The 15,362-nt window shown below is 53.1% G+C and overlaps 2 protein-coding genes across 6 annotated transcripts; both read left to right on the forward strand.

The window, feature by feature from the left end:
• The first annotated feature begins 3,917 nt into the window (after positions 1-3,917).
• CCDC142 (coiled-coil domain containing 142) lies at positions 3,918-12,254 on the forward strand. Of its 5 annotated transcripts, none has more exons than XR_016229275.1 (9): positions 3,918-5,108; positions 5,301-5,387; positions 5,471-5,609; positions 5,724-5,854; positions 5,928-6,041; positions 10,974-11,088; positions 11,303-11,480; positions 11,598-11,797; positions 11,913-12,254. XR_016229275.1 is itself a non-coding variant. In XM_002709621.6 (9 exons), exons 1-9 carry the CDS (start codon positions 4,052-4,054, stop codon positions 12,167-12,169), a joined length of 2,289 nt encoding a protein of 762 aa, XP_002709667.3. In that variant the 5' UTR covers positions 3,918-4,051; the 3' UTR covers positions 12,170-12,254. The 5 variants fall into 5 exon arrangements, 4 of the variants coding, with proteins under 4 accessions (XP_002709667.3, XP_051693007.3, XP_089182379.1 ...); XM_002709621.6 differs by having other exon boundaries at positions 5,460-5,609; XM_051837047.3 differs by having other exon boundaries at positions 5,460-5,609; positions 11,719-11,797.
• Positions 12,255-13,040: 786 nt separating this feature from the next.
• On the forward strand, positions 13,041-13,979 carry MRPL53 (mitochondrial ribosomal protein L53). Its single transcript, XM_002709719.6, has 3 exons — positions 13,041-13,147; positions 13,245-13,357; positions 13,464-13,979. Exons 1-3 carry the CDS (start codon positions 13,056-13,058, stop codon positions 13,598-13,600), a joined length of 342 nt encoding a protein of 113 aa, XP_002709765.4. The 5' UTR covers positions 13,041-13,055; the 3' UTR covers positions 13,601-13,979.
• The last annotated feature ends 1,383 nt before the right edge of the window (positions 13,980-15,362 follow it).

Consider the following 15,362-nt stretch of genomic DNA (forward strand, 5'->3'; position numbering starts at 1 on the left):
ATCTCACCTAGGCCTTAGAACTCTGCTTGGGCCTCTCCTCTCTTGGAGGGCTCCCTTCCTCTTTGCTCAGCTTCTCTTGGGTGCCCTGGCCCCTATATTGGGATACCTGGTTCAGTCCTTTGCTCTGTGGGCACTGGGGTGCCATTCCACAGCCTTGTACAAAGCCAGGGGCAGAAAAGTGCTAGATAGATCCAGTGGGTCCTGTGGGGGTCAGGGGAGGGTTGAAGTCTAACCTGGAGGATGAGAGGGAGGAAGAGGAGGAGTAGGCAGAGACCAGGAAGGGAACCTCTTTCTCACCACACTGTCCCTGAGAGGAATCCTGGGACTGGATGGGGGACTCACTTCTTCATCTGGGGTCACCTTGGCCTGGCGAGAGTGTGGACAGGCATAGAGTTGGGACCACCTTGAGCCGCCTGCCTTCCCAGCCCCACTTTGCCAGCACCTGGTGCTCTTGGTACCTGCCTGAACTCTGCACGTTAGGCTCACCACTGCCCTCCAGGAACTCCTGTCAGTTTCATTCCTTTTGATGCTGCAGTAATGATAATGATCTATTTTGAGCACAAATCCAGTGTCCTGTGCTGGACTAAGAGCTCTGTGCACACTATCTCATTGAATCTTTGCAACTCCATGACGAAAGTATTGCTATTATCCTCATTTTACAGTGAAAAAGCAGATAAGAGAGTCACAAGTTTGAGGTTTCTCAAGGAGAGGGAGGGAGCGTCGACCCCAGGCAGTACTGTGGGATTCCTGAAGCATCACACCAGGTGGCCTCTGGAGACCCTCTGGTCTCCAGCCCCTGGCGCCTCCTGTGAGAGGACCCTCTGCAGGCCACCTCGGGCTCTCTTCCCAAGTCCCTGTGCGATCCCCCTCTTTCTGCCCTGTAGCCTCCTTCTTCTTGTGTCTTTCTGTCTCCTGTTTCATGACCTCCTCCTCAGCCACCAGTGCCTCAGCCAGGCGTTGGCTTCCTGGAGGAGGAAAAAGAGAGAGAAGGCGACTACAAGAGAATGAGAAAGAAGGCGAATGTCATGCACAATCTTGAAAGGCCCAGTTCCGAGGAGACTATGGGAAAAGGAACATGGGGATGGAAAGAACCCCGCAGACCAGGAGGCCCCCTACTGAGAGTCTCCTGAGACACTGGGGAAGAGTATAGAGGCAGAGGGGCTTGAGGGCAGGTCTCCAGCCCTCGGGGAGGGCAGCGGAAGGACTCTGGGAGACCACAGCAGGTGCTCAGCTCCTCAGCCCCTTTGCCTCTCTCACCCTGTTCATTTTTACCTCATCACAGAAATAGTCCAGGAGGCATGCTGTCAGGAGCAAGAGACAGGAAAGGAAGAAGAGAAGAGAGGGGAGCCCCTGGGGGTCAGCCCTTCCTGGGATATCAGGCTCAGTCCTGGGGCGCTGCTCCTGCTCTGTCCACCATGATGCCACAGCTGCTGCTGCCCATTGCTCCCGTCCACATGGATCTGACACAGGCCCTGGGGATCACTCTCCATGAGCCAGTGCAGAAAATCCACTGTGTCCTGGTGTGTGGGGTAGGGGGGGAAGGGAGGCTGGTGTTGAGGTTGGCTGGCTCAGCTTCTCCACCATGGCAGCCACAAACCAGCCACGCAGCCCTCAGATTCTCACCAGCTGTGACCTCTCCACACTCAGCCGTGGGGCTCGCTCAACCTCAGAGCCTTCCCCAAGCTGTTCTCCAGTCCCCGCCCCTGACTCAGACTCTTTCTCACATCTTGCCTCACCTTCAAGGTCTAGTTCAAGCTCCATCTCCATCCAAAGCCTTCCTGGACTCCTCATCTGCAATTGCCTCTGCCCCTCTCAGTCCTGCCATATAGTCCATGTTATACAAATTAGAAACTTACTCTGCATTGCTTTTATCACTCTCTTAATTCAAGCCGGCATGGGACTGGAAAGAGCATGACTGTGGAGATGGAGCCACTTGTATCCTAGTTCTGACTCAGCTGCTGCCTGGTTGGTTGACTTAACCTTGCTGGGCTCTTTCCTCATTCACAAAATGAAGCAAAGCTCTTGATGCACCCATTCTGTGAATCTGATGAGAGTCATTTCCTCGGTGAGTGTAGTCTTTGCAGGGTAGGAGTCATCCTGTCCCCTGTGAACTATGTGGCCTGTGGCCACACATAATCTGCCCCCAACATCTTCCCGAGCCTTCTCCTACCCTCTAGGCACCCTCCACAGCCACAGTGGTATCCTCTGAAGTTCCTGCAAGAAACCACGTGCGCGTCCATCTCCAACGCCCATGCCCCAGTGAACGGCTCGCTCCTTTGTCGCCTTTAGATCTCCACTTAAGTGTGCCCAGCTCAGTCGGGGAGGCCTTCTCTGACCACTCCTTTTTGTAAGAGAAACCTCTCAACTCCACTCAGTACTGTTTTCTTTCTTGCTTTTTCTTTGCATGTTTCACATGTAACATACTACTTAGGTTGTTCATTGGCTGACCCTGTGAGATACTTCTACTTCACTGAATAGAAAGATTTTTGTCTATTTCATTTCCTGCTGTCTTCTCAACGCCTAAAACAGTGTCTTGCACCTAGCTGGCGCACAACAAATGTGAAAAAAGAGATCGGTGGCCATCCCGGCAGACAGAGCCAGGAACTCTGTCTGAAGACCCAATGGGTATGGACTTTTATCTTCTTAGTGACGCGAGCGGACTTGGTTTAGGTAGTGAAATGTTGTGTGAAATGGTGCTGGGGAAACAGTTGAGTCTAGCGTGGGTGTGTATTTGCGTGTTGTATGTAGTTAGCATGCATTACAGCTGGTCAGGCTGGAGACAATGAGGCTTTGAACTAAGGCTTTGATGAGAGGTTTGTTTCAAGAGGCATTTCAGAAGAGATTTTAGTGACTAAACATGAAGTAAAGAAAAGGGAAGACTTTTCAAATGATTCTCAGATTTCTGGATTAAGCATCTGGAAGACGGAAGTTTGTATTATTAACCAAAATTGGGATTAGAAGAAATCAATTTGCAAAGATGATGAATTAAGTTCTGGACACATTAAGTTTCTCTTCCCTGTTTGAGGCCTCCCTGTGCTAGACAAGGCCTTTCTGACCACCGGATACCTTCTTTCTTACCCCATCTGTCATTGTTCCAACCAAACCCTCCACTCTGGTCTTCTTTCACTAAAGTTCTCTTTACTTTTCCTTGTTTTAGTGGCTTTGCTGACATTGTACTTCTATCTATAAACATCTTTCCGCCAAGCACTCGTATGTACCCACTCACTACCCAAACCTCAACTCAGAGACCCTCGCCTATTCAAGTCCGCCCACTTCTGAGCTTTTATTGCTGCAAAATTGTCACCCTGTCCTCCGCTCCTCACTTCCCTAAGATCCTCAAGGGTAGGGCCTGAACCTCCCAAACCCCCGAAAGCTCTTCGGGTCATTGGTCGGTCGCGGGTCTAAGCACAGCGAACTGAAAACAGGCGTGACCGAGATGAGCAGGGTAGCGGGGAACTGGAAGTCCCTTTTATCTTTTCACTGTAGTCTTCAGAACTGAATTCCTTGCAGAGTTCGGGGGTGCAGCAGCGACCCCTAGTGGGCAGCCGGGCCTCAGAGGGCAGTCTACAGGAAAAGAAGGCGGTGCCGTGTCAGGGGGCTCTGGGTGAGTCGCCAGAGACCTCCGCCCGCCACCGGGGGCGTAAAAGCCTACTGAAAACGTCCAGACCGCAGATAGACCCAAGTGGGGCTGCCTCTGCCCAGAGGGACCCTCCACCATTTAGTCACATCTCCCACCTAGCTTGATCCCCACCCCTCCACCCCCCACCCCCCAGTCTTCGCAATCGGAGCCATCTCCGGTCTACAAGACCCCGAAAGTGACAGATAGTTTAGTATTCAATACCCGCCCAAGGGCGGGGTAGGACAGGGTGGTGGCCATCTTTGTTAGGGGCGGAAGACTTCGATTACGGAGCGCGAGAGAGTTCACGACGGTCCCCAGGACTCGCGGACAAGCGCTGACGGCTCTAGGGATGGGGCGGAGTCCCGGCCACGGCGGGCGTTGGGCGGCTCGGGGAAGCGGGAATCGTTAAGCTTGTTACGAACCCGCTACCCGATGGCCCAGGCATCTCGCTCCAGTGGCCCCCTGCCTCCGCTCACGACCGCGTCCCCGCTGTGGGCACAGCCTGGGGGCGCTGGGGAGGAGCCCTGGGAGGGAAGACGCGTGGCTGCTCTCCGCCAGGAGGTTCGTGGCTGCCCTGGGCTACCAGTTGCCGGGAGCATCCCCTGCCTGGACCCCCGGCCCGGCGGAGCTCTGTGGCGGCCAACGCCCAAGGACGCGGGCGAGGACCATGAGGCTGGCTCTGCGGACTGGAGGCGGGAGCCGGCGGCTGGCGGCCCGATGCCTCCCGCGCTGCAGCGTCTCCGGGCCGTGTTGTTGCGGCTGCACCGCGAGCGGGAGCAGCTCCTCCAGGCCCGGGACTGCGCCCGCCACCTACAAGCGGCCGTGCGCCTCCTGCGGACCCTGTGTGCCTGCTCGCCATCCCCCGGCTCTGGCGCCTGGTCCCAGCTGTGCCGCGACCTGCGGCTGCACACTCCCCGAGGGGTGCACCAGCGAATCGGCCTTCGGGAGACTCCCGAGCCGCTCCTCCTAGCGCGCCCCATCGGACTAGCAGCCCAGCGCCTAGATGCCGCCATCGAGATGCAGCTTCGCGCTCTGGGTCGGGCGCCCGCCAGCCCGGGTCTGTCCTCCCAGCTCGCCGAACTGCTGCAGTCACTTCCCACCTACCATGGGCTGCAGGGAAAAGCCATGAGCCACGTTCCCGGGGCAGCTCGCCCTTTTCCCCCAGCCCGTGTGCTCCGCCTCCTGGCGGAGGAGCGAGGTTGCCAGGTGGCAAGGCAGCTCAATGAGGCGCTCAGTGGATGCGGTTTAAAGGACCAGCTCCGCAGGCGGTGCCAGGAGGAACGGGAGCTGCTACCAGGGCTTCTGGGCCTGGTGGGGGGCATGGCGGGTGCCGCCGGCGGGGGACTGGGACTTGGAGGGGCTGGGGCCCTGTGGAGCCAATATTGGACCCTGCTGTGGGCAGCCGGTGCTCAGAGTCTGGACCTAAGTCTGGGACCCTGGAGAGACCCCGGTGCAGCGGCACGACAGCTGGGTCAGGCACTGGGTCAGGGTGAGTGCTGGGACTTGGTGGGCGTTTGGGTAGGCCCTTTGGAAAGAATAGGGTTCAGACCATCCCATTGGAGCTTCCAAGGCGAAGTCTTGAGTCTTGAGGGAAACCTCCCCTCCCACCCCACCCCTAACTGGGCAGGGATGTGGCACCCGAGGCTTTGTTTTCCGGCTCCAGAGTCATTTCTTCCCACAGCGTCACTGCCTCAGGAGTGTGAGAAGGAGCTGGCTTCCTTGTGTCACAGCCTACACCATCAGTCCCTTGTCTGGAGCTGGGACCAAGGTGAGAAGGGGCGCTGGAGGTGACACAGTCCCAGGTTGCTGCCCTCTCTCAGACTCCCCCCTCCATGCTCAGGTTTCTGCCAGGCCTTGGGATCAGCCGTCAGGGATCAGAACAGCCTCCCGGCATCCTCTCACACTATGCAGTTGTTGCAACAGCTCTTTCCTCCTCTCTTGGACGCCCTCCGAGAACCAGGGTCAGGACTGCTCTTCTGTCGGCCTCCAGGTGAGATGAGGGGCTGAGGAGAGCCCCCTTTCTCCTTCTCCGTTCTGAAGCCCGCCTCCTCCTCAAGGTGCCTGTGCTGCCTAAAGATGCTCACTCTGCTGCTCCCGTCCGCAGGTCCTGCGCCCACGGCCCTGGGGCTCTGTACCCTGCAGACCACCTTGCTGTGGTTCTTGGGAAGGACTCAGCGGCACCTGGCAGCATGGGCCCCACGTTCCTTCCTGCTGCTGATCCAAAAGGACCTACCTGTGAGTGGGAGGGGAGTGGGCAGGAGAGCAGCCTGCACTGGCCCGAGCCCTCATACTCCGTTTCCACCCATAGCCTCTACTGCGTGAGGTGGAGGCTCTGTCTAGGTTGGCCTCAGAGGAAAGCTCAGCTCTGGAGGTGGAGCAGCAGCTGAGTGTGGAGATCCAGATGTTGGCTGCGCAGATCCAGGTGAGAACAGGGGCCCCGACAGTAGCAGCACAAGGCCCTGATCTGTACCAAATCAGGTGGAAGGGGGAGAATGGAAGATCTCAGTGGCTTGGAAGCCCCTGAAGTCTGCTAGATTTATCTTTTCTTGCTGTATTCACTTTTTAAAAGGTTTGTTCATCTACTTCAAAGAAGTGTGAGTGAGAGAGAGAGAATCGGTCTTCCATCTGCTGGTTCACTCCCCCAGATGGCTGCAGCGGTCGGAGCTGGTCCAGGCTGAAGCCAGGAGCCTGGCACTCCAATACGGGCTGTCAGAACTGCAGGGGGCAGCCGAGCTCACTATGCCGCAGCCCTGGCCGTGCTGTGTTCACTTTTGTTCTATCTCCTTGACTCTTCCTAAGGGAGATTTCAAACACACTTAAATGTGGAGAGGAATATAATATTCCCATCACCAAGGCATTAATGACTCAACTCAGAGTCAATTTTGTTTCATCTGTGTATCCCCTTCCCTCTCCCCAGTGTCATACTCTTCATTTTGTGTTAGTAGCCACTGATGAATATTGCCGAGGTTCATTATTTTCTTAGAGGTTCTAAAGGGGAAGATTTATTTCTTTGAAGTGTCAAGTCATTATTTGACTTTTTTTTAATATTTAATGTATTTATTTGAAAGGCACAATTACAAAGAGAGAGGGAGAGACAGAGAGAGGTCTTCCATTTGCTAGTTCACTCCGCAAATGGCTGCAACAGCTGAACTGGGCTGATTTGAAGCTAGGAGCCAGGAGCTTCTTCTGGGTCTCCTATGTTGGTGCAGCAGCCCAAGCACTTGGGTTATCTTCTGCTTTCCCAGGCCATCAGCTGGGAGCTGGATCAGAATATTGGAAGAGAAGCCGGGTCACTGTACCCATATAGGATACCGGCACCACAAGCAGAGGCTTAGCTTACTACCCCAGAGCTCCAGCCCCTCTTTTTATTTTATTTTTTTAAGATTTATTGGGCCAGCGCTGTGGCATAGTGGGTAAAGCTGCCACCTGCAGTGCTGCCATCCCATGTGGGCACCGGTTTGCAACCCAGATGCTCCACTTCCGATCCAGTTCTCTGCTGTGGCCTGGGAAAGCAGCAGAGGATGATCCAAGTCTTTGGACCCAAACACCCACGTGGGAGACCTGGAAGAAGCTCCTGGCTCCTGGCTTTGGATCAGCTCAGCTCTGCAATTGTGGCCATTTCGGGAATGAACCACTGGATGGAAGACCCCCCCCCCCCACCTCTCTGTAGCTCTGCCTTTCAAATAAAAATAAATCTTAAAAAAATTTATTGGGCCCAGCACCATGACTCACTTGGTTAATCCTCCGCCTGCGGTGCCGGCATCCCATATGGGCACTGGGTTCTAGACCTGGTTGCTCCTCTTCCAGTCCAGCTCTCTGCTGTGGCCCAGGAGGGCAGTGGAGGATGGCCCAAGTCCTTGGGCCCTGCACCCACATGGGAGACCAGGAGGAAGTGCCTGACTCCTGGCTTCCGATCAGTGCAGTGCCGGCCATGGCGGCCATTGTGGGGTGAACCAACGGAAGGAAGGCCTTTCTCTCTGTCTCTCTCTGTCTGTAACTCTGTGGGGAGCAACCCGGACTAGACTAAGTTACTGGAATTAAGACTTATTCTATGCATCTGCTCTCCCACAATATGGCACTGAGAAGGGAGAAGCAGCTTCTACACAGCTGCCTCCAGTTCAACCAATAAACTGTAGGACCTGCTCCTGATTGGAGGAGAGCAGCGTACTCGGCGTGTGGGTAGCAGAGTTGGGATTGGTGGAAGAGGACTATAAAGGAGGAGAGAGACAATATGCACCAGGAACATCTAAGGGGAACATCTATCTGAAGGAACACCTGTGCAGCCCCCGAGAGAGCCGGCCGGCGGTGTGCCGCTCCCCTGCGGAAGTGGGGAAAGTGGCCAGGGGGAACTGCCCTTCCACGGAGGTGGAAGGGATGGTAGCCAACCCGGGAAGAACCAGCAGCAAACCTAGGAAGGGCCGAGCAGATGAAAGAACAGCGCAGGGTCCTGTGTCATTCCTCCACGAAGATGGGGAGCGACAAACTCTACCTGTCAAATAAATAAATAAAAAATCTTAAAAAAAAATTTTTAGTTGAAAGGCAGAGCTACAGGGAGGGGGGAAGATGAGAGAGAGAGATGGAGAAAGACACTATCTGTCATCTGCTAATTCACTCCCCAGAGGGCCATAATGTATAGGACTGGGCCAGTCCAAAGCCAGGAGCCAGGCACTTCATCCAGGTCTCCAACATGGGCAGCAGGGACCCAAGCACTTGGGCCATTTTCTGCTGCTTTTTCCAGGCCATTAGCAGGAAACTGGATAGGAGGTGGAGCAGCCAGGACTTGAGCAGACATAAGGGAGGCTGACATTGAAGGCAGAAGCTTTACCCACTCTGCCACAATGCTGGCCCAAGGGGTGATATTTCTAATTTGCTCATTCTCCTTCATTTATTATTCAGATTACACCCATAAAGAGAAACTTGTGTTCATTCAGTTGGTCATCCCAGGTACATTTTATAGAGAAAAATCAGGATAAATGATCTTATCTTTCCTTTTACTTACTAGTTTTTAATACAATATTTCTCTTCTGTTTAAAAGTTTAATTTGCATTTTATTAAATACATGCTGATAATTTACAAAATTGACATAGAAAGTATCTCCTAAGATTTTTAAGGAGAAAGAGCACTTTATTTCAACTTCTACTTCTGATTTTGTGTCACACAGTGGTAACCCTCATCCACACTTTGCTGTTTGTTCTAAGATTTTTCTTCTATATTTATGAATAAAGCTCTTACATGTTTATTTAAATTTCTCCCCATTTTATACTTTATCTATTCCTGTTGTGGAAAATATCTTTTGTTTGTTCTCTCTTCTTGTCCAATTTTGTCTTTTAAAAAAAGATTTATTTATTTATTTGAAAGGCAGAGTACAGAGAAGCAGAAGCAGAGAGAGGTCTTCCGTCCTCTGGTTCACTCCCCATTGGCTGCAAATGGCTGGAGTTGGGCCTATCCCAAGCCAGGAGCCTGGAGCTTCTTCTGGATCTTCTGGGTCTCCCATGCGGGTGCAGGGGCCCAAGGACTTGGGCCATGTTCTACTGCTTTCCCAGGCCATAGCAGAGAGCTGGATAAGAAGTGGAGCAGCTGGGACTTGAACCAGCGTTCTCACATGGGATACCAGCACTGCAGGCAGAGGCCTTACCCACTATGCCACAGTGCCAGCCCCCAATTTTCTCTTCTTTGCCCTGAATGAGGCATGGCTGTAGAGGTTAGTCCTTGACCTTCCACTCTTTTCCTGTATTTCTGCTTCCCTACAGTGTCCTGGTGCTGTGAACTCCCACGTTAGCTCTTCTGGCTCCCCGAGTTCCAGCATGTGTCTCTGTCAGCTGGCCATTTCCACCTAATCTACTGCTGTCTCCAATCCCAACACGCCCCTGAGCAGGCTCATCATGAGTAGGGCAGACGGTTTACAGAATGTTGCATGCAAGAACTAGGCAGCCTCAGCGGAGCAACAGAGGTTACTGGAGATGGACAGTTCAGAGATACTTGAGGAGAGGTAGAGAGAGCTTGCCCAGAACAGAAGCTGTGTGTGTGTGTAGTGAGGAGAGGTAGGGATGGAGGCAAAGGAAGTTGGCATCCAATTGTGGAAGGTTAAACACCAGCCCAAAGAAATTGGGCTTTGTTTAATGAGTGATGGGGAGCTGTTGTAAGAGCAGAGCAGAAGGAGAAGAGGGAAGGTGATAGAAGTTTGATCTAGTTGTAGGAGTAGAAAGCAAGGGAGGTGGGAAGACATGATATAAGAAAGATATAAGAAAGATTCGGCTCTTGGTAGTTGTGGTGGTAACGAAACAAAAGGGACAGGGACAGTGTGCCCACTGTGTGAACCAAACACTGCAAAGCATTCTCCATGCCTCGCGCCTTGCCTGGTGATTACATTGTTGAGTGTCTGCTATGGGTGCTCCAGCACATACAGCCCTGGAATGACAAAGCTCAGGCATTTGTGAGTTTTCTCTCCAGCTAGAAACTGCAAGGTCTGAGAGAGAGAGGGGGAGGGAGTATGTCAGTGTCATACTGTGCAGCTTGTATTCCCTCAGAGTGCTGAATGCAGAGTTTCTTCACAGTATCCACTGACAACAGGTGGTTTCCTTGGCGTAAATAAGGAAGGAGAAGGGGGTTCTGATTTGCTGGGAAAGACAGGAAGAGCTAAGATTTAGACAGGTTATTTTCAGAGGTGCCAGGAGCCACTTGGGCTTCAGCCCAGGCCTTTCTTCTCTTCTCTTCAAGCTCGCTGGCCTCACCTGCTGCCATGTACTCCATTTCTTGGGATTCCTCTCGTGTAAGAGGAGAATTCCTCTCGTGTAGGGTGGAGAATCTCTTTACTGCATCTTATTTCCCTCCAAAAACAAAACCAACCAAACAAGCCAAAGAAACCAACAAAACCAGCACATAGGCCTTGTCTTGCTTTATGGGTTATGTTACTGCAGAGAACATTCAGTGTGAGGACATTGGCCAGGTCAGTGAGTCTCATTGACCACGTTCAGTTCTTGCCTTCCTTGCAGAGATGCTAACCTGAAAATCATATCATCTCTCTCTCCTCCCTGAGTCTCTGGCATGTGCCTTTTGGGTAGTGGGTAGGGATAATCTCTCTCCCTCTCTCTCTCTCATCAATAGAATAAAATTAACCTGCAGGATTTTCCATCCTCTGAACCAAGCTGAGAGGAGCAAGGCAATTGTTCATAATTTGGGACCAGACTTCTTGGCAAATCTAGTAAAAGCGGTGGGTGGCATCTCTCCTTGGAAAATGTGCAGTCCACATTTTCCCCCCTCTGGGGTTTTACAGATACCAGGTAAATAAAACACCCAGATTCAGAAAAGCAGCATAATTTGACAAGCGCCCTTTACTTTTTCCCTGTGCCCACAGCTCCTGCCTGAAGAGTCACTAGATCTCTTTTTTCAAGAGTGTCACAAACAAGCCACACAGGGCTTCGAGCTCCACATGCCACGGGGTCGGTACTGGCGGCTTCGACTCTCTTCCGGTAATTCCTCAGCCCAGCTTCTACTTCGAGGATTTCAAGGGATAGATAATAGTGTCCCCACCTCTCCAAATCCTGGCTCTATACCAATGGTTCCATCATCATCATGACCTCTGGCTCCCATCTCTTGAAAGCCTACTGCTTTAGTCCAAACACTCCATTTAGGAGTTCAGGGGCTCTCCATAGCCTCACATCCTGTCCTTTCTCTTCCCTCCAGAACTTCCCAGCGTTCCTAGTGAGTACGCTGGATTTGTGATCCGCACTGTACTGGAGCCTGTGTTGCAAGGACTGCAGGGATTGCCACCCCAAGCCCAGGCCCCTGTCCTCGGTCCCACACTGACAGCCATCCTGCGCGCCTGGCTTGACCACATCCTCACCCATGGGATCCGGTTCAGGTGGGGAGAAAGGGCAGAGTGACTGGGGGATGCATGGAATTGGGAAAAGCAAGGGGACAGGTGGTGGGCCAGAGCAGTTTGCAAGGACAGGTGGTCACACTGTACCTCGGCCTCCAGCCTGCAGGGGGCGCTGCAGCTCAGACAGGACTTTGGAGTGGTCAGGGAGTTGCTGGAAGAGGAGCAGTGGGGGCTGTCCCCAGAACTTCGCCAAAGTCTATTCACGCTGAGCATCTTCCAGCAGCTGGATGGAGCCCTGCTGTGTTTACTGCAGCAGCCCCCGCCCAAGACTCGAGTCCACAGGAGGTCCCCTTGTTGCTGTGAGTCTCTCCCCTCCCCCCCGCTCCAGGTTTTCCTCCCTTCTCCCTCACTGCTTTGTGACCCACACCCCGGTCACCACTGATCGGGCTTCAGCCTTCCTCCTGTGCCTTGCAGGTGCTCGTAATGACGTCCAGACCACGGAACTACCCAGCAGCAGCCTCAACAGCCTGGAGAACTTGGAGCCCCCTCTTCGGCCTGGAGCACTCCCAGCCCAGACACCTCAGCTGTTAAGCACACTGTGGGGAGGAGGACCTAGCCCTGAGGCTTACCTGGTGGGAAATCAGCAGGCCTGGCTTGCCCTGAGGCAACACCAGCACTCTCGTTGGCACCTGCCTTTTCTTTCCTGCCTGGGCATCAGTCCTGAATCCTAAGGAGCCAGAAAGTCAGAGAAACCCATCTCTGGCTGGAAAAGCCCAGACGTCTGGCATTGCACATTAAAGAAGCTTAAAATTGGGAGCTTGGAAGAAAGCATTCCTGAGAGCCACAGCCTACACAGAGCTTGGATTTATAAGCCAAGCAGGCAAGATCACTCCAGCACGTGGAATCTACAGTAAAGAGCAAAGGCACAGCCTAGAACAGGAAGGTCGGCATCTTGGGGGGGGGGGGGGTGTCAGGCCTAGTTCCCATGCAGTGAAGTCCCCTCAGGACTAAAAGTGGCAGAGATGCAGGAAAAGCAAAAAGCAATGGAAAGCAGAGTCAGAAAGTTAAAAACAGTTCATTCATGGGGAACCAGACAGGTGAGCTAAGCATACACTTGGATGAGTCCCAAGGTCAATGGTAGCGGGTCCTCCCTTCCGCATAATTTTCAGTCATTGGGCTGTAGGACCTTCGCGTTTAAGCTTCGGTTACTCGGAGTTAGCCGAAAGGAGTTTACCTCCTGGTATATAGGTCACCTCTGCAGCGGTAATGTCTTCTTGGAAGGGGCCAGGGTTACGGCAGGGTTAACCTAGATCTGGCATGGTAGGGTCCGCAAGGGGAAAGCCTTGCAGAGGGGCTTTACGCTATTTAAAGTTGTTTTCGCCGTGGTTCCGGGGACTATTCGAGATAGTGCGTGTTGACTGCTTACTTTGGGCCCCTGCACGCCCTATTCCGAAACCACTTCTTCCTGCCTTCTTCCTGCTCCGGCGGCGGAGCCCGGCTAGCGGCCGGGAATCTGTAACCCGCAGAGACCACGCGCGGCGGAAGCCCAGGAATTCACAGTTTCCCGCGCAGAAGGACGTTTCCGGCCGCGCGAGTCCTTCCGGGGCGGAGGTCACCATGGCGGCGGCCTTGGCTCGGCTCGGGCTCCGTGCGGTGAAGGAGGTCCGTGTTCAGTTCTGCCCCTTCGAACAGAACGTGGAGTCGACGAGGTATGGGGAGGAGAAATGGGGCCGGGAAGGGGCGCGCCTTCCTCCGCCAGGGCTGTAGCCTCTTCGGCCCGGCGCTCACGCTTTTTTCGCACCGTAGGACCTTCCTCCAGGCGGTGAGCAGCGAGAAGGTGCGCTCCACCAATCTCAACTGCTCGGTGGTTGTGGACGTGAGGCACGATGGCTCCGAGCCCTGCGTGGACGTGCTGTTCGGTGGGCTCCGGGAGGGAGACGGGCGGGAAGGGGTGGCAGGCTGCCCCGCGCGCCTCTTAGACCCTGCCGCTCAGCCCTGGGCTCATTTCGTCTGTTTGTTCCGCAGGAGACAGGCATCGCCTGATCATGCGCGGCGCCCACCTCACCGCGCAGGAGATGCTCACTGCCTTCGCCTCCCACATCCAGGCCAGGGGTGCGGCGGGGGTCGGCGGGGACAAGCCAGGCGCTGAGAGTGGGCGCTGACCGCGCAGGAGCGACCAAGCTGATTTTAGCCTGGCACTAGGACACTGCTCCAAGAAGAGCTTGACTTAACTATTCAAATCACTATCTGGAGCGTCAGGAAAAAAAAAAAAAAAAACAGACCCCCATGACTGCGGTGTTTCTGGAGCAAGACCAAAGCGGGAAAGGGTCTGATGGAACTTCTGCGTATTTCATTTTCTTCATCCAGTGCTTAATCCTTTTGAATTTGGCTTCTCCCTTCACGCACTCAAGGGACCTCTTACTGTTAGTCAACAAACCCGGTGCTGTTTGTTCGTCCTTGTATTTCTAGGTCAGTTGCATCTGAGCTGTCTCTCCTCTTGAGACTTTTTTGTTTTATAACCATAAAGGTGTTTTAGCCTCATCATTTTTCTTCTGTCTTTATTCTTCCCGAGACAGCTCATCCCCTGCCATAATTTGAACTACTCTGTAGTAGTTACATCCTACAATTCCTTAAAGCTCCAGCCCCAATTTCCATGCTGCAGTTAAGTTACCTACCACAGATGTCTGCCAAATACCCAACGTTCTTTGTCTAAAATAGAATTGATAAGGGCAAGTGTTGTGATGCAGCAGGTTAAACCACTGAATGGGAGGCTCGCGTTCCATATCTGAGTGCCTGAGAGAGTCCCACCTCTGCTTTTTTTGTTTGTTTGTTTAAAGATATATTTATTTATTTGAAAGGCATAGTGAGAGAGAGAAAGGTCTTCCATCCACTGGTTCACTCCCCAAATGGTTGCAACGGCCAGAGCTGAGCTGATCCGAAGCCAGGAGCCAGGAGCTTCTTCCAGGTCTTCCACGTGGGTGCAGGGGCCCAAAGACTTGGGCCATCTTCTGCTTTCCCAGGATAGTAGAGAGCCTGATTGGAAGAGAAGTAGCTGGGACTCGAACCACTGCCCATGTGGGATGTTGGTACTGCAAGCAGTGGCTTTACTTGCTCTGCCACAGCACCGGCCCCCCTGCCTCTGCTTCTGAGCCAGCTTCCTGCTAATATACCTGGGAGGCAGCAGATGATGGCCCAGGTACTTGGGTCCCAGCAAAGTAGGAGTTCCTGACATTTACCCAGCCCAACCTTGGCTGCTGTTGGCATTTGGGAAGTGAAAAAGCAGATGGAAGATGTGTCTATCCCTCTCTTAGTTACTGTCTTTCAAATAAATAATAGAATTGATAATTTTACCTAAATACATACTTGCCTCTTGCCTCCTCTCCCTACTTAGCTGGTTTTTGTTTTTGTTTTTGGAGAAACAGAACTCCAGTTTGTTAGTTCACTCCCCAAATAACTGTAAGAGCCTGGGTTAGGCCAGGAAGAAGTCAGGAGCCCAAAAATCAATCTACATCCTTTGTGGAGGTGGCAGGGACCCAACTGCTTTAGCCATTGCTGCCTCCAGGGTCCACATTAGCAAGAAGTTGGAATTTGGGGGAAGAGCTGGGACTCAAAATGAGGCACTCTGAAAGGGGCCATGGGGATCCTAACTGGCATCTTTGCTGTTAGACCGAATGCCTTTTTCCCCTTTGTTTTTTATTTTGTTTTATTTTTAAAGACTTATTTATTTCTAAGTCAGAGTTACACAGATGGAGAAGGAAAGGCAGAGAGAGAGGTCTTCCAGCTGCTGGTTCAATCCCCAGTTGGTTGCAGCGACTGGAGTTATGCCGATCTGGAGCCAGGAGCTTCTTCGAGGTGGGTGTAGGAGCCCAAGGACTTGTGTTACTTTCTACTGCTTTCCCAGACCATAGCAGAGAGCTAGATCGG

This window comes from Oryctolagus cuniculus, chromosome 2, assembly GCF_051225735.1.
Source record: "Oryctolagus cuniculus isolate XC-2025 breed Fujian yellow rabbit chromosome 2, ASM5122573v1, whole genome shotgun sequence".
Classification (NCBI taxonomy): domain Eukaryota; kingdom Metazoa; phylum Chordata; class Mammalia; order Lagomorpha; family Leporidae; genus Oryctolagus; species Oryctolagus cuniculus.

What these genes read in the sequence shown, in the direction of transcription:
- CCDC142 (XM_002709621.6), top strand. Translation starts at nt 4,052, where the DNA reads ATGGCCCAGGCATCTCGCTCCAGTGGCCCCCTGCCTCCGCTCACGACC. An exon ending in GCTCTTCTGTCGGCCTCCAG is followed by an intron (nt 5,610 to 5,723) that starts GTGAGATGAGGG and finishes TCCCGTCCGCAG; the next exon opens with GTCCTGCGCCCACGGCCCTG. An exon ending in TGTTGGCTGCGCAGATCCAG is followed by an intron (nt 6,042 to 10,973) that starts GTGAGAACAGGG and finishes CTGTGCCCACAG; the next exon opens with CTCCTGCCTGAAGAGTCACT.
- MRPL53 (XM_002709719.6), top strand. Translation starts at nt 13,056, where the DNA reads ATGGCGGCGGCCTTGGCTCGGCTCGGGCTCCGTGCGGTGAAGGAGGTC. An exon ending in CAGAACGTGGAGTCGACGAG is followed by an intron (nt 13,148 to 13,244) that starts GTATGGGGAGGA and finishes TTCGCACCGTAG; the next exon opens with GACCTTCCTCCAGGCGGTGA. An exon ending in CTGCGTGGACGTGCTGTTCG is followed by an intron (nt 13,358 to 13,463) that starts GTGGGCTCCGGG and finishes TTTGTTCCGCAG; the next exon opens with GAGACAGGCATCGCCTGATC.